The sequence below is a fragment of the Mirounga leonina genome, unplaced genomic scaffold (genome assembly GCF_011800145.1).
Source record: "Mirounga leonina isolate KUSES-001 unplaced genomic scaffold, KU_Mleo_1.0 Mir_175, whole genome shotgun sequence".
Classification (NCBI taxonomy): domain Eukaryota; kingdom Metazoa; phylum Chordata; class Mammalia; order Carnivora; family Phocidae; genus Mirounga; species Mirounga leonina.
Window position 1 is genome coordinate 4,265,703 of NW_023270453.1, and position 18,275 is coordinate 4,283,977.

General features: G+C 36.6%; 1 protein-coding gene across 8 annotated transcripts in view; it reads left to right on the forward strand.

The window, feature by feature from the left end:
* NSUN6 (NOP2/Sun RNA methyltransferase 6) overlaps positions 1–18,275 on the forward strand; it is a 53,290-nt gene that overhangs the window by 31,697 nt on the left and 3,318 nt on the right. For 7 of the 8 annotated variants that reach the window (XR_004682207.1, XM_035021518.1, XM_035021517.1 and 4 more), the window contains 2 exons: positions 1,994–2,138; positions 15,245–15,393. Coding sequence is in view for 6 of the 8 variants with exons in the window: in XM_035021518.1 (XP_034877409.1) it covers positions 1,994–2,138; positions 15,245–15,393 (294 nt within the window). In the remaining 2 variants the exon portion in view is untranslated. Of the gene's footprint in view, positions 1–1,993; positions 2,139–15,244; positions 15,643–18,275 lie in introns of all 8 variants that reach the window. The other variant, XR_004682208.1, reaches the window with a different exon arrangement.

The window sequence follows — 18,275 nt, forward strand, 5'->3', positions numbered from 1 at the left end:
CATTACTGGGGCACCTGGGTGACTCGGTTGGTTAAGCGACTGCCTTCATCTCGGGTCATGATCCTGGAGTCCCGGGATCGAGTTCCGCATCGGGCCCCCTGCTCAGCAGGGAGTCTGCTTCTCCCTCTGACTCTCACCCCTCTCATTCTCTCTGTCATTCTCTCTCCCTCAAATTTAAAAAAAAATTTAAAAATTCACATTACTTGCATATTAGTATTTGATACTATTACAATTTCTGAAACATTCACTATGTCACAAGCAGGGAGATAACGCACACACACATACATATATATGTAAATAAATAAGTAAATTTATATTTTCAATAAATATATGGAAGGGTTAAAACCTATCTCTGCACTGTATGTAAATCTACATACACTATATATAGGCACTGTATATATGTTCTGTGTGTATATATATGCACTCTATATATGTGCCCTACATACACGCACACACGTATAACCTCAGTGAGTGGCCTTAAAGTAACGAAGGAAGTAATGAAGGAAGGAAAAGATATTTGTTGTTTAAAGTTTTGGGGTATTAATACTCTTGGTTCATTAGAGGAGATGTACTTTCCTGTTTGTTTATACTCTTCTTTGTCCCAAAGGAATCGAAGGTGGTAACAGTAAAAACCTTAAGGAAAAATGCATTAAATACCACCAGTGCATAAAACACAGAACATGAAATAGAAGGATTCATTTTATGGAGGAGGATTCATTTAGTCATTAAACTGAATCAGTTTTCAGTTTACCTGAAATCCTTAACTGTAAAGATGATGATATGCTTTGAAGAAGTGATAACAATCTGCCCTTAATTTATGGTATATATTTATTGTGTTTGCTTAGAAGTATTTATCCACGGATACTTTATTCTCTCTAGTAAGTCTTTCCAAAAAGAGTCTGGATATTTTAGATGTGTCCATGTTATGTTTGGTTTCATAGTGCTGTGTGAAATGACCACAGAAAGTGTAGCAGCATTGTAATCGGTGCATTTGTCATACAAGGATGGTGTATATAAAAGAAACAAAAGCAAGAAAAGACACTGAAGAGTTAATCTCGCCATCTCTGCAATATCATTTCATAGTATATTTAAAAAATTATATGAATGTCACAACACATTTGTAAAAGAGTGGCCTCATCTTTGTTGACTTTAACTTAACCAAAGAGTTGCCATAGAAATTATTTTTGAACTACTTTTTATACCGTCCAGAGCATTTTGCTGTGATATACAGGTCAGTATTTTTATGTTGTAATTGTTAGAATTGAATTTTGTTTACATGTACAACTCAGAAAATATTGAGATGAGGATTGATTTTACAAGTAACATTCATCTGTATTCCAAAGCACTAGAAAAACAGATATCTCAGAACATTAGTTCATATTCTTCCAGATGTGAACAAAGCGTATCACATTGGTGATTTTTTTTTAATATTTACCTCCAATAGATATTTTCAAGTTAAGTTCTTAGATGGCAAACACTATTTATATAGGTTTTGAGTTTTGTTAATTAAAAATAGCTGTGCACTATAAGAAAATTAACCTGGCAAGAATGTGCTTTCCTATTTTGTATTTATTTTTAAGTTTTTATTTAAATTCCAGTTAATATCCAGTGTAACATCACTACAGTTTAGTGATTCAGCACTTCCATACATCACCAGGTGCCCATCACAAGAGCCCTCCTTAACTAACCCCATCACCTATTTCACCCACACCCCCCCACCACCCACCTGCCCTCTGGTAACCAGCAGTTTGTTCTCTATAGTTAAGAGTGTTTCTTGGTTTGTCTCTAAGAATGGGTTTTTTTTTAAAGGATAAGACTTAAGTGTATTAATGTAAATTTGATACACATTTGTTTAAAGAATTCAGCTTTAAAACTAGGCGTGGGAGGATAGTAGGGAAGACCATAATTTTTCATCACTTTTCCTCGTTATTAATAGTTTTTATGACTGCCTTGGTTTTACACTTTATTTTTATGTGTTTTGTTTGTTCTTTAGGGAGAAGTAATAGCACTGGATAAAATATCCAACAAAGTAGAAAAAATTAAACAGAACGCTTTATTGTTAGGACTGAATTCCATCAAGGCATTTTGCTTTGATGGAACAAAGGCTCTTAAACTCAGTACAGTTAAGGATGCTGAAGGTAAGTTAAATTTTATCTTTACAGGCTTCTGTAATTGGCTTTGGATTTTGTTGTCATTGTTCTAGCCCTAAAATATCCATAAAACCTTGAAACTGGCATGGATCTAAGATATTTTGCCATAATAGATAACATTTTGCTTTTCATCTTATCCCAGAACATATATACAGTGCCTATATATAATGTATGTCAGATTTTATTTTTTTTTAAGATTTTATTTATTTATCTGATAGAGACACAGTGAGAGAGGGAACACAAGCAGGGGGAGTGGGAGAGGGAGAAGCAGGCTTCCCACCAAGCAAGGAGCCTGATACAGGGCTCCATCTATGTCAGATTTTAATAATACAAAATCAAACCCCAAGACTTGGTCAAACTCTTTGGTCTTACTGTATTTGTCTTAATTTCATATTAAATCTCAAAAAGTTTATTAGCCCTTCAAGTTTGTGAATCTTGAGCTATTTTGTTGTCTTCATGTTTTCTTGGGAGAATGGGGCTATGGAGCTGGGAAGGGAGGAAAAACTGCCACATATCTTGTTTTGGAATAAAATGTTGCATTTATTAAGTCCCTTTATTGCTCTCTTTCTTTGTTTAGACTTGATTTCATGAAATACTCAAGAAATTTGCATATTGTAGTGAACCAATTGGTGTTAGTTTCCCCAAAATGTTTATTGATTAAAGATGCTACTTTATTCAAGCTGAGGACATGGTTTTGACTCCTCACACCTTATAGACCATCTAGTTTTCCCATACATAAGCTCTTGACTTATGTACTGACTACTATCACTACTAGACAGTGGACGGGTCAATATAATTCATTACTGTCACTTTATTGAAATTGTTGGTAGTTCACCAAGTTTACATATCACTGAATAAAGTGATCATCCTCAAAAGCATAATAGACAGATTGGGCTAAGAACAATCAAGATGTAGGGTAGCCATCTTAGAGGTTGGTCTTCAGTGCTATAGAGAGACATTCATTAATTGACTTGGGATAGTCCACTGATTTTTCACTCATCCACATCACTTTATTAGCTGATGGTCATAGGTTGTCATCTTTAGCTCTTTTTTTTTTTTTTTTTTAATCAAGACTGTTTCATCACAGATACTCTATGATAGTTTGATTTGGGGTGTTAAACCTAGAATGTCTGGCAATAGACCCAATCTGTTTGATGGAAAATGTATCAGCAGTAATATGAACATCACCATATCTTTGGGACTCCTGGAAAGTGAGAAGTTATTTTGGGACACCTGCCTAATGTGTAATAAACCTCATGGGAATAAACAAACAAATGAAACACGTGTAAAGCTTCCTAGAAAAACGGATTATTCTGAAGAGCAAGGTCTGGACTATTATTTATCTTCTTACAGAGGTGGGAATAGGTTAGATGTAATTGTCTGATTACAAGAGATCAGCATTTCATGGTCAGTTGATTGTTAACCCAGAGGAGTTAGCCAGGAGTTGGCAGGAGATTTGTAACAGCGCATTGGCTAGTAGGCTATATCCGAGAGACCCAAAATACAGTGGCTTAGAAAAGATAGAAGCATTTTTTGTTTCTTTGTTTTTTGTGTTTTATTTTGGTCTCACCTAATGGAAATGGGTGTCTGAAGCTGGTAGTTTAATATCTGGGTCCAAGACAGATGTTCCAGTTCTTTCAAGGGGAGGGGAAAGGGCATCAGAATCCTTGGGAATGCACATGCCACTGACCAGGTTAGTCATTTGATCAATTTAGCTGCAAGGGGACTGGAAAATGTAGTCATTAGCTGTGTAGTCATGTGCCCAGTTCAAAACATAACTTTAGAAAAAGAGGTTAATGGGTATTGAAGAACAACTAGCAGTCTGACAAAGGCTTTGTATCACTGAAAGTGATGATGATGATCGTTAAAATTTGTAAGATATTTAAAATTTTTATTTTAGAGTAGTTGATATAGTGTTACTAGTTTCAAGTGTACACCGTAACAATTCTACAGTTCTATAAATTACTCGGTGCTCACCACAATTAAGTCACCTTCTGTCACCATAAAATGTTACTATATTATTGACTATATGCCCTACGCTGTGTTTTGTCTTTTTTTTTTTTTTTTAATCTCTGTGACTTATTTATTTTATAGCTAGAAGTTTGTACCTCCTAATTTCCTTCACTTATTTTGCCCATCCCCTCACCCATCTCCCCTCTGGCAACCACCAGTTTTTTGTCTGTATTTATGAGTCTGTTTCTGTTTGTTTGTTCATTTGTTTTGACATTTGGAGTCCACATATAAGTGAAATTCTATAGTATTTGTCTTTCTCTCTCTGACTTATTTTACTTAGCCATCAAACCCTCTAGGTCCATCCATGTTGTCATGGATGGCAAGATGCCATTCATTTTTATGGCTGACTGATATGTGTGTGTGTGTGTGTGTGTGTGTATACACACCACCTCTTTATACCATCTATCAGTAGACACTTGGGAATGCTTCAGTATATTGGCTACAGTAAAGGGGTGCCTGGCTGGTTCAGGCAGTAGAGCATGCAACTCTTGATCTCGGGGTTCTAAGTTTGACCTTCACATTGGGGATGGAGATTACTTAAAAAAAATATTGCCTCCTGTAAATAATGCTGCAATAAACGTAGGGGTGCATATATCTTTTTGAATTGATGTTTTTATTTTCTTTGGGTGATTAGTAGTAGAATTACCGGATCATATGGTGTTTCTATTTAATTTTTTGAGGAATCTCCGTACTGTTTTCCATAGGGGTTGCACCAATTTACATTCCCACCAAGAGTGCACAAGATTTCTCTTTTCTCCACATCCTTGCAACATTTGTTATTTCTTAATCTTGTTGATTACTAGCATTCTCACTGGTGTGAGGTGACATCTTATTGTGGTTTTGATTTGCATTTCCCTGATTTGCATTTCCCTGATGATTAGTGATGTTGAGCATCTTTTCATGTGTCTCTTGGCTATCTGTATGTCTTCTTTGGAAGAATGTCTTCTCAGGTCCTCCACCCATTTTTAATCAGATTATTTGGAGTTTTTTTGGTGCTGAGTTGTGTAAGTTCTATATGTATTTTGAATATTAACCCCTTACAGATACATCATTTGCAGAAATCTTCTTTCATTCAGTAGGGTTGCATTTTCATTTTGTTGGTTTCCTTCACTGTGCATAAGCTTTTTATTTTGATTTAGTTCCAGGAGTTTATTTTTGCTTCTGTTTCCCTTTACTGAAGAGACATATCCATAAATATGTTGCTAAGGCTGATGTCAAAGAGATTACTGCCTGTGTTTTCTTTTAGGAATTTTATGGTTTCAGGTTTCATATTTAGGACTTTGATCCATTTGGGGTTTATTTTTATGTTATGGTGTGAGAAAGTGGTCCAGTTTTATTCTTTGGCGTGTAACTACCCAGTTTTCCCAGCACCCAGCAGTTATTGAAGAGACTATCTTTTCCCCATTGTATATACTTGCCTCCTTTTTCATAGATTAATTGAATGTAAAAGCATGGCTTTATTTCCAAGCAGTCTGTCCTATTCCATTGATCTGTTTTTTCACCAGTACCATATTCTATAAGTTAAAATAGCTTTATAGTATATCTTGAAATCTGAGATTGTTCAGCTTTGTTCTTCTTTTTCAAGATTGCTTTGACTATTTGGGGTCTTTTGTAGTTTCGTACAAATTTTAGTACTATTCTAATTCTGTGAAAAGCACTTGTTGTTTGGTAATGATTGCATTAAATCTTTAAATTGCTTTGGGTAGTATGGGCATTTTAACAATATTCTTCTGTCCATAAGCATGGTATATTTTTCCATATGTTTGTATTGTCTTCAGTTTCTTTCTTAATTTCTTAAAATTTTCAGAGTATAGTTCTTCCGCCCCTTGGTTAAATTTATTCCTAGGTATTTTTTCTTTTTGGTACATTGGTAAATGGTATTTTCTTAATTTCTCTTCTACTTCATTATTAGTGTACAGAAACACAACAGATTTCTGTACATTAATTTTACATTTTGTAACTTTACTGAATTCATTTATTTTAAGTTTTTTTTTTTTATGGTCTTTAGGGTTTTCTATATATAGTATCATGTCATCTCTAAAGAGTAACAGTTTTATTTCCTCCTTACCAATTTGGATGCCTTTTATTTCTTGTCTGATTGCTGTGGCTAGGACTTCCAGTACTGTGTCGAATAAAAGTGATGAGAGTGAACATCCTTATCTTATTCCTGATCTTAGAGGAAAAGCTTTCAGTTTTCCCTATTGAGTATGATATTTGGTGTGCATTGTTTCATAAATGGCCTTTATTATGTTGAGGTATGTTTCCCCTCAGCCCACTTTGTTGAGAGTTTTTATCATGAATGGATATTGCAGTTTGTCACATGGTTTTTCTGTATCTTATTGAGATGATAATATGGTTTTCATCCTTCTTGTTAATGTGATGTATCACACATTCTTGCATCCCTGGAATAAATTCCACTTGATCGTGGTGAATGATCCTTTTCACGTATTACTGAATTTGGTTTGTTAATGTTTTGTTGGGGATTTTTGCATCTGTCTATCAGGGATATTGGCCTGCAGTTTTCTTTTTCTGTAGTGTCTTTGTCTGGTTTTGGTAGCAGGCTAATGCTGGCCTCTTAAAATGAATTTGGAAGTTTTACTTCCTCCTCTATTTTTTGAAATAGTTTGAGAAGAATAGGTATTAACTCTTCTTTCAGTATTTGGTAGAATTCACCTTTGAAGCCATCTGGCCCTGGACTTTTGTTTTTTGGGAGTTTTTTTGATTACTGATTTAATTTCATTACTAGTAATAAGTCTGTTCACATTTTCTGTTTCTTCGGATTCAGTTTTGGAAGATTGTATGTTTCTAGGAATTTGTTTCTTTTAAGTTGTCCAATTTGTTTGCATATAATTTTTTATAATCCTTTATATTTTGTGGTGTTGGTTATTTCCACTCTTTCATTTCTGATTTTATTATTTGAGTTCTCTTATTTGAGTTCTCTTTTGATGAGTCTGGCTACAGGTTTATCAATTCTGTTCATCCTTTCAAAGAACTAGCTCTTGGTTTCATTGATCTTTTCTGTTTTTATTTTTTTTTAGTCTCAATTTATTTCTGCTCTAATCTTTTTATTTACTTCCTTCTACTAACTTTGGGCTTTGTTCTTTTTTCTTGTTCCTTTAGGTGTAAGGTCAGCTTGACATTTTTCTTATTTCTTGAGATAGGTCTGTATCACTGTAAACTTCTGTCTTAGAACTTCTTTTGCTGTGTTCCCAAAATTTTGGATTGCTGTGTTTCCATTTTCATTTGTCTTCAGGTATTATTTGATTTCCTCTATGATTTCATCATCGACCCATTGTTGTTTAGTAGCATGTTGTATAGCCACCATGTGTTTGTGTTTTTTCCAGTTTTTTTTTTCCTTTTAATATATTTCTAGTTTCACCTTGTGATGGTTGGGAAAGATGCTTGATATGATTTTGGTGTTCTTAAATTTATTGAGACTTATTTTGTGGCCTTAAGTGTGATCTGTCTTGGAGCATGTGCCATGTGCACTGGAAAAAAAATGTGTGTTTTGCTCATTTTGGATGGAATGTTCTGTATCTTTCAGGTCTATTTGGTCTATGTGTCATTCAGAGCCACTGTTTCCTTGTTGTTTTTCTTTCTGGATGATCTATCAGTTGATGTAATTGGGTTATTAAAGTCCACTACTATTATTGTATATTATTACATTACTGTCATATTGTCCTTTTATGTCTGTTAATTGCTTTATGTATTTAGCTGCTCCTGTTTTGGGTGGATGGATATTTGCAATTATTATATCCTCTCATTGGATTGATCCCTTTATTTTTATGTAATGCCTATATTTGTCTCTTATTAGAGCTTTGTTTTAAAGTCTATTTTGTTTAATATAAGTGTTTCTACCTGGCTTTTTTTTTTTCCTTCTGTTTGCATGGAATATCTTTTTCCATCCCTTCATTTTCAGTCTCTATGTGTCTTTAGGTCTGAAGTGAGTCTCCTATAGACAGCATATAGATGGGTCTTGGTTTTTTATTCACTCAGTCACCTATGTCTTTTAATTGGAGCATTTATTTAAACTTAAAGTAATTATCGGGACACCTGTGTGCTCAATTGGTTAAGTGTCTGCCTTCAGCTCAGGTCATGATCCCAGGGTCCTGGGATCGAGCCCTGTGAGGGGCTCCCTACTCAGTGGGAAGTCTCCTTCTCCCTCTCCCGCTCCCCCTGGTCATGCTCTCTCTCTTTTTCAAATAAATAAATAAATAAGATCTTTAAAAAAACTTGAGGTAATTATTGATAGATACGTACTTATTGCCATTTTGTTAATTGCTTTCTGGTTATTTTTGTAGTTCATCTCTGTTTCTTCTTTCCTTGCTCTCTTCCCTTGTGGTTTAGTGGGGGTTTTTTAGTGTTATGCTTGGATTCTTTTCTCTTTATTTTTTGTGTATCTGTTACAGGTCTTTTATTTGTGGTTATCATGGTGTTCATTTATAACATCCTATTGTGTATGTATATGAGGTCATAGTTTACATCTTTTTATTTTGTGTATTCCTTAATTTTTGTAGATATACTTGATTTCACAACCTTAGTGTTTTAACCTCCATACTGGTTTTTGAGAGATTAATCTACTGTGTTCACTGTGTGTTTGCTTTTACCAGTGAAGTTTTTTTCTTTCATAATTTTCTTCTAGTTACAGTCTTTTCTTTCCTCTTAAAGAATTCCCTTTAACAGTTCTCATAAGGCTGGTTTAGTGGGGATAAACTCCTTTAACTTTTGTTTGTCCAGGAAACTCTATTTCTCCTTCAAGATAGCCTGGCTGGGTAGAGTATTCTTGGTTGTAGGTGTTACCTTTCAGCACTTTGAATGTTTCATGCCACTTTCTTCTAGCCTACAGAGTTTCTGTTGAAAAATCAACTAATAGGGGCACCTGGGTGGCTCAGTTGGTTAAGCCACTGCCTTCAGCTCAGGTCATGATTCCAGAGTCCTGGGATCGAGCCCCGCATCGGGCTCCTTGCTCTGCGGGGAGCCTGCTTCTCCCTCTCCCTCTGCCTGCCGCTCCCCCTGCTTGTGATCTCTCTCTCACTCTCTCTCTCTCTGTGTCAAATAAATAAATAAAAATCTTTAAAAAAAAAAAAAAAGAAAGAAAAACCAACTGATAGCCTAATTGTCAGAGCTCCCAGTGTTAGGCTCTGCTGATTTTCAAAGCCAGGTATCAGGAGGACTCATCTTTCCAGTGTAAATCTCCAGGGCTGGGGTTGCCAGCTTTGGGGTCTGATCCCCTCCTTCATGTTTGTGATGTTCCTTCCTTTTGTGGTTAGTCACATTGGGGGTTTGGTTATTGACCTTGTCTCCACCCCCTTACCTTTTTTGATGTGGCCTTCTCTTTATGACTAGCTGTGGAAGATCTGTTCTGACAGTCTTCAGACTTTCGGAATTAGTTGTAGTAGATGTGGTTGTTGGTTTAGTGTGTCTGTGGGATGAGGTGAGCTCAAGATCCTCCTACTCTGCCATTTACCCCCAGATTTTCTAAATTTATTCCTTTTCGTTAATAAAATTCTTTTCTTTTTAAGTTGAAAGAGTTTGAAATCCTCCGAGTGGATAAGTGAGGTGTGTAGCATAAAGTGGCAAAGAGTTGATTCAGTGACTCAGTCACCGTGCACTAAGGTCAAGTTCCTAGGTAGTTTTGATTTTTAAACAGTTTGTTCGGGGTACAGACTGCTGTTGTAACAAATCATCCCATCACTCAGTGGCTTAAAACAACAATAACTTTATTATTATTTCTAACAATTTTAGGGATCAACTGGGAACCCAAGTGGTTCTCACTTTCAGTGTTTATGCAACAGCAGTCATGTGGTACTTGAGGGAAGGGTCACCTCAGAAGCTTTGTCTACCACATACCTATTTGAAGGTTAATGGTGGCTCTCAAGTGGCACCTACACATGGCCTCTCCGTGCACTGGACTTTCTCAGACCATGTTATTTGGGTTCTGAAAACAAGTGTCCCAAGAGTCCCAGGCAGAAGCTGTATCACCTTTTATGACCTCGTCCAAAAGTCATGTAGCATCAAGTCTGCTGTTGTCCAGAATAAAGGAGAAGGAACATTAGACCCCATCTCCTGTGGGAGAAGAGTCAATGTCAAATTGAAGGGCATGTGGGATGGGAGGTATTGTCATAGCCATCTTTGGAAAATACAATTTTTTTTCCAGTTTTAAATTATTTGTATGCTTAGCTATAAATTTTTAATTTATATGCACAATAGATTGTTAGCTGGACACAGAAAGAATAAATACTGGCTTGGAAAATGAAAGAGCACAAAAACAGTAATTCTGCCAATTTACTTCAGGGTGATTTTCACCTGTTCTGTAAATTGAATTAATATGATTAAAAGTTTTACATAACATAGCAAGGTGATTGTAATACCAAAAAAAAAAAAAAAAAAACTAAAAAGAGAAAATACTCAGTTTGAACTCTTTAAGAAGTGTATTCAGTTTGGCTTTCATTTATTAGGAATAAAGATTATCCACACCTTTAATGTTATAGTTACTTGTAAGGACTGGCCTGAATCTTATCTTTTCCCTCATAAATACAATTTATAAAAAGAAACCAGTTGTTTTTTAATATATAAGGTAAGTACTAAAAATCATTCCGGAAAGTAGTTTTTCTTCTTGATGCCAAAGGAAACATTTATGTCATATTAGAGATTTTTTGAAAGATTACTCTTTTTTCTTACCTAATTTTAAATTAATCCACCTGTATTATTTGTTAAATGGGGAAAAAATAATGGTTTTACTTCATATGGGATGAATAGTAAAGATTGCTTTAGAATGAAAATTTGTAATCTTTAATAATCTGACCTCACTTTTTTTTAACAGCTTTGTTGTGTATCAGTATATACTTCATGTACCATACAATTCACACATTTAAAGTTTACGGTTCACTACGTTTTTTTATTCAGAGTTCCGCAGCCATCATCACAATCTAATTTTTGAACAATTTCATTACCCTGAAAAGAAACCTTATACCCATTAACATTCAACTCCCTTTTTCTTTACACTTCCAGCCCCCAGGCCTAGTCAACTCTTAATCTACATTCTGTCTCTGTAGATTGGCCTGTTCTGGATATTTCATATAAATGAAATCATACAGTATGTCGGCTTTTGTGACTGGTTTCATTTACTGTATTGTTTTTATGGTTTATCCATGTTGTGGTATGTCTCTGTACTTCATTCCTTTTCATGGATGAACAATATTCCACTGCACAGGTAATTATCCAGTCATCGTTTGGTAGACATTGGGGTTGTTTACCCTTTTTTGGCTGTTATGAATAATGTTGCTGTGAACATTTGTGTACACATTTGTGTGGACATAGGTTTCATTTCTCTTGAGCATATACCTGCAAGTGGCATTTCTGGATCATACGGGAAGTTGACATTTAACTTTCTGCAGAACTGCCAGTCTGTTTTACAAAGCAGCTGGATCATTTTGCATTTTCAGCTGCAGTATATGAAGGTTTCAGTTTCTTCACATCCTCACCAGCATCTGTCCCTTTGATTATAGCCTCTTGGTAGATGTGGAATACTATCTCCTGGTTTTGATATGTGTTTCTCTGTTGCAGGTTTCCCTGATGGCTAACATGTTGAGCATGTTTTCATGTGCTCGTTGGACATGTTATATCTCCTTGTCTAGTCGGATCCTTTGCCCATTTTTAAAATGGGTTGTCTTTTTATGTTTTGAGTTTTGAGAATTCTTTATATATTCCAGATAAAAGTCTTCTATTAGACATAGGATTTATAAATATTTTCTCCCATTCTGTGAGTTGTCCATTCACTTTCTTGATGTTCTCTGAAGCTCAAAAGTTTTTATTTTTTTGTCCACTTTACCTATCTTTTCTTTTGTTATTTGTGTTTTGGTATCTGTAAGAATTTTATAATTTTAGTTCTTACATCTAGACCTAGAATCCGTTGTGAAATAATTTTTGTTTATGGTGTGATGAAAGAATCCAACTTGATTTTGATTCTTCCCACAGATACTCAGTTGCCCTAGCACCTTTTGTTGAAAAACTGTTTTGCTTTGTTGAATTGTCTTGGTACCCTTGTTGACCTGTCACTTGCAGTGAATTACCATATTTCTTGCCTGGGAGTGTAGGGAGAGAGGCAGCTATGTGTTCTTAGCTGCACCCACGTGAAGTGGATCACTTTTTATTCTGAGCTTAAGGGAAGAGGCTGTTGGGGCAAAGGAAGGAACAGATTGTGGCTCAGATACCACAGATACTCACATTTCTTAGATTTTCTTTAATAAGTTTCTTCATTTGATATATATCCTGGACATTTTCTAGAGACTTTAAATGGTGGTTGTTTTTGGTTGTTGTAATTTTTACCAGTTGTTTCAAAGAAGGTCTGCATACCCTCATTCCAAAAGTTGTCTCAGTCTCGTTATTTGTATCATAAAATTGCTCCTTAATTAAACAACACTCCAAACTAATGCAGTTTTAGAAATCACTAAAGGTAGTTGTGAGATTATATATTAAGAGAAAAAGGTTTGCATAAGTAAAAAGTTGGGTACTCTTATACAATGTATTAGCCTTAAATGTTCATTCCGTGGCTTTCTAGTTTTGAACAAGAGAAATTTCTCTTGGACCAGGTACATTTGGGGGCCATTTGGTGATCTTGGTCTGATTTTAGATACGTTTAGAACATTTTTATGAATTTCTCAATTTCTGTATAATTATCCACTACCTTTTATGAAAATGATACTTCTTAACAGTTCAGTGATGAGGCATTATTGTCCCTCCCCCTGTCAGGGCCATGGCATATGGTTATGCTCTGTCCAAGGGCACCTGGCTGAGGGATATGTTGAGGGGCTGAATTCCAACCTGTGCTGTGTTTATCATGGGGCAGGACTATGTGAATCCTGAGGTGCAGATAGCTTAATCCTAGTTCACACAAAGGTATCTTGTGGGCTTGCAGATATTTTTAAGGAATTGTCAGTGCCTGGGGGGAAGTAAGACATGAACACTAAGGACTATAAGACTATACAGCCGGGGTGCCTGAGTGGTGCAGTCATTTAAGCGTCCGACTCAGTTCTGTTCAGCTCATAATCTCAGGGTTGGGAGATGGAGCCCCACATTGGGTTCCGTGCTTAGCATGAAGTCTGCTCCAGATTCTCTCTCCCTCTCCCTCTACCCCTCCCTGCCATGTGCTTATGCTCTCTCTCTCTCAAATAAATAAATTAAAAAAAAAAAAAAAAAACTACCGTACATCCAAAAGACAAATGCTGTGGGAACTCAGAGGGAAGGATTACTTCTTAGAGGGATGATGGAAAAAGCATTTAGGTGAGGAGGTGGCATTTGTTAGGCCTTGAAAGGGTAGACAGCATTTTGACAAATGGAAATGAATGCAGGGGGGCTTCTCAGGTGAATAGAATTAGTAGAAGCATGGAAATAGGAAAGTTCATGACATTTTTGGGTAACAAAGTGGTGATGTGGGTTGGTTTGTTTTTAATATTGGTGAATATGGGGGAGTACTGAGAAATGGGGCTGGATGAGGCCAGATTATTCATTGTTAATGGTCTGTATTAGTCTCAGGAGTTGATTCCAGAGATTTAGGTAGCTGTGGGAATAGTTTTTGGTTTTGTTTTACTTTGTTAAAGGGAAATGAATAACTGGCTGAGAGCTGTGTTTTGGGAGAATTTGGCCACAGGATTAAAAAAAAGTGTACAAGGTATTTCAACAGAAAGAATTCATTATAAATTTATACTAAAGAGAGACAATTTAGTATAAATAAGTAGTGTAAGGAATCTGTGAAATAGATGTTGAAGAGCTGGAAAAGCAAAGATCACCGAGGCATCCTAGAGCTAATCACTGCAGAAAGCAGCTACTACCCCTGCAGCTCTTCTAATCAATAAGAGAAAGATAACGGGGGCGCCTGGGTGGCTTAGTCGGTTAAACATCTGCTTTCGGCCCAGTCATGATCTCCTGGTCCTGAGATCGAGCCCCGCATGGGGGGCTCCCTACTCCTCGGGGAGTCTGCTTCTCCTTTTGCCTCTCCTCCTGTTGTGCATGCTCTCTCTCAAATAAATAAATAAATAAATAAAATCTTAAAAAAAAAAGAGAAAGACAAGAGTCTTAGTAGGAAAAGGACCAAAGAATGTGACTATATAAAGAAAAAATACAAATGGCCGATAAAACAATAATAATAATAAAAATAATAATCCTTTGAAGATTTGGGAAGAATAAGTATAATCACAATGGAAATGGAAATTGGTATAGTCTTTCTAGAGCATTTTTTCAGTATGTATCAAAAACCTTAAAAATAACTGTTTACTTTGAGAAGATATTCTGAGACCGCAGGTAAGAAAGCAAGGATGGTTTTAGACGGAGATAAGTTAAATTGGCAAGAGCTCCTGTCTGACAGTTTTGCAGTCAGAGAAAAGCAGGTTATCTTGGTGTGATAGTCAGAACATTGCTGTGGTTACTGTAGACAATCAACTGGCTTCCTATGGAAGCAGTCAGCAGCAATGTCTTGCTTGCAGTTAGATAGCATAAATATGTAAGCAGACTGTTTGGTTTCATGACTTTGTCCAGTAACACTTAAATAGCTCAAAAGTTAGTGGAAAGTTATTCAAGTGAATGCAAAGGGAAACCTGTGGAAGATTGGATGCAGGGAGATACTGACTTACTCTAGAGCATAGCCTTGCTGATGGCCCAGAAGCAAGGAGAGTGAGGAACCTCAGAACCAGTAGATTTGACCAGAACCTAACAGGTACTCTTCCTTTCCGGGGCTGTCTGCAGTAGGGATTGCCAAGAGAAGTGTCAGCTCTCAGGATGACTAGAATTAATTCCAGGTTCTAGCTCTGATAAAGTATGGCTCCTGACACTAGGGATTCAGAGTTTCATTTGATTAGGCTTTGATTTGTACAGTGTCAACAGAATAACCCTCAATTATAATAATCACATTTTTAACCATTTTGCATATGTCGGAATTAGTTTTATCAGCTACTTGAAAGGAGAAATTGTTTTTCTTTGTAGTCTAGATTATGATTTTAAATTCCTAATAATTGTTTCTATCTCAGGAGTTTTCTATTCTAGACCAGTAGGCAGATACCAAACTATGTTTATAATTCTCTTCATAGGAAAACCTCCATTCTTACCAGAATCTTTTGACCGAATTCTTCTTGATGCACCATGCAGTGGAATGGGACAGAGACCAAACATGGTTTGTTCTTGGACTTTGAAAGAAGTGACATCATATCAGCCGTTACAGAGAAAACTCTTCACTGTGGTATGTGATGATACTTTGATGTGAAAGAAAGTTGACCTTCATAGTTTGATGTTACAGAGACCGAGAGCAGTGTTCAAAGCAGCATTTTTCACAATAACCAAAATGTGGAAACAGCCCATCAAGAGGTCCATCAACAGGTGAATGGATAAGCAAATTCTGCTACAACGTGAATGAACTTTGGGAACATTCTGCCAAGTGATAGAAGCCAGACACAGAAAGACCTGTATTGTCTGTTTGCATTTATATAAGGTAACTAGAATAGGAGCACTGGTAGAGACAGAAAGTAGAATAGAGGTCACCAGAGGCTGGAGGGGCAGGAGAATGGGGATTTAGTGTTCCTGGGTACAGAGTTTGAGTTTGGGAAGATGAAGAGTTCTAGAGATGAGTGGTAGTGATGGCTGCGTGCCTGCGTGAATGTACTTAATGCCACCGAATTGTACGCTTACAAGTGGTAACGATGGCAAATTTTGTTTATTTTATCATACAAAAAAGGACAGAGAAAACCTAGTTTTAAATACAAGAAGCTTTCATTTATGTTGATCACTCTTTCATATAAAAGCAGTAGCAGGATTTCCTCACTGAGACATTCAGTGACTTCCCAGTATTCTGATATGTCTTAAAGAAGTCCCCGAGCCGTTAACATCATAGTTAAGAACTGATGTGTAAGGAATGGGATATAAAATAAATTATTCTTTTTTTTTTTTTTATAGGGTTTATGGATCATCTTAGCATATGAGAAGCAGGAAGTCCAGGGGAGGGAAGCACACTGATAAAAAGGAGAAGGGACTATTCAGTATAGGATATAGAAGAACCGTAAAAACTTTGCCAATTTAACTGGTGTCTAGCATGTTTCAGGAGAAGCCCAAATAGAACATTTGAGGAATTCTTGCAGGCTTGCACAAATGATTATGTGGATTGCACAGAACGTAGACAGCATTTGACCAAAAATGACTTCATCATTTCCCCTCAGCCCTGTAATACTAAGTACATAAGCTTCAGCAATAATGGATGCACTGTAATTATTCAGTCTCTAAAGTTGTCTTTGAGTACATTTCTGCTTATCTGTCTGGTATCTTCTGTTATACACAAAGGATGCGTTGGTAGTAGATTATTTAACTATTTCTTCTTCTGTACTGTCTTCAAAGAACACAACCTAGAAGCGAACAGCAAAAAAAAAAAAAAAGGAAGCTTTACCTCTAGCTGAAACCCACTTTGACTTGAGAGTAAAATTAGGACACTGTTTCATTAAACATTTATTTATTATTTTAGAGAGAGACAGAAATTGGGGAGCAGGGGGGAGAGGTAGAGACAGAAGGAGAAAGAAACTCAAGCAGACTCCACGCTGAGCACGGAGTCCAACATCTGAGATCACAACCTGAGCTGAAACCGAGAGTCAGACGCTTACCAACTGCACCAGCCAGGCACCCCAGGACACTGTTTTAAAAGACTGGGCTTTTTGGGATGCCTGGGTGGCTCAGTCGGTTAAGCGTCTGCCTTCAGCTCAGGTCCTGGGGTCCTGGGATCAAGCACCACATTGGGCTCCCTGCTCAGCAGAGAGCCTGCTTCTCCCTCTCCCTCTGCTGTTTCCCCTGCTTGCACATGTGTGCGCGTGCACTCTCTCTCTCTCTCTCTCTCTCTCTCTCACAAATGAGTAAAATCTTTAAAAAAAAAATTTAAAAGACTGGGCTTTTTGTTCTTTTTAGGTCCTAGCAGAAAGAAAATTTTAAAAGACTACTTAGGAGTAGTTGCAGTGATCGCAATGAAGAGGAACAGCTGACTGTGTACAAAAGAGAATTTAGAATATAGCAGGTTTGCCATTTAGCACTGAGGTATTAGCTGAGACTGTGGACTTTATAATCACACACATCTTGTTTGGAGCTGTGCTTCTTCCACATAATTGACTTTAGGTACATTGGTTTCCATATATGAGAAATGGGGATTATAAGTCTACTTAATAGGTTCACCTCATTGGCAGTAGTAACCATACCTCATGGTTATAAGTAAATTGAGAAAATCCATGTAAAGTGCTTACAACAATAACTGGCACACAGTAACAGTTTATATTTTGACCAGCCTACTCTAGTTAAAGCACAAATATATACTATATATAATAAAAATATACTATATGTAGTATATATGGTATGCTATATATTATATAGTTTTACATCTATATACTATATAACGTGTGTGTGTGTGTATAATAGTATACTATGTATAGTATATATTTTAAAGATTTTCTTTAAAATGTTTTTAAATATCTGGGAGTTTGAAAAGATAAACTCTTAGGGACGCCTGGGTGGCTCAGTCAGTTGAGCGTCTGCCTTTGGCTTGGGTCATGATTCCAGGGTCCTGGGATTGAGTCCCACGTTGGGTTCCCTGCTCAGCAGGGAGCCTGCTTCTCTCTCTGCCTCCCACTCCCCCTGCTTGTGCGTGCTCTGTCTCTGACAAATAAATAAAAAAAATAATAAATCTTAAAAAAAGATAAACTCTTAGTTATTTGGGAAAAAGTCATTTTCTTGTAATACCAGTTTCCTGATTCACTTACTTACTGGACAGATTTTCATTGAACACCTAACCATAATGTAATATATGCTATTCTGGGTGTTTATCAATATAGTAATGAAAAAAATAACAATCCCTGCCTTATTCATGGAGTGTCTATTCTAATTGGGGAGGAAAATAAGATGAATTAAGTTATTAAGTATAGTAACAGAGCAGTAACCCTGTGGAGCAAACTAAAGAAGGGAGGATAGGAGTGCTGGCTTTGAATGGTTGTAGTGTTACGTGGGACGGTCAGGTGCTGGAAAGGCGGCAGAGACCCAAAGATAAGATTGTGAAGAAGCAGTGCAGAGAATTAGAGTTTCCAAGCTTGTGCGCCACTT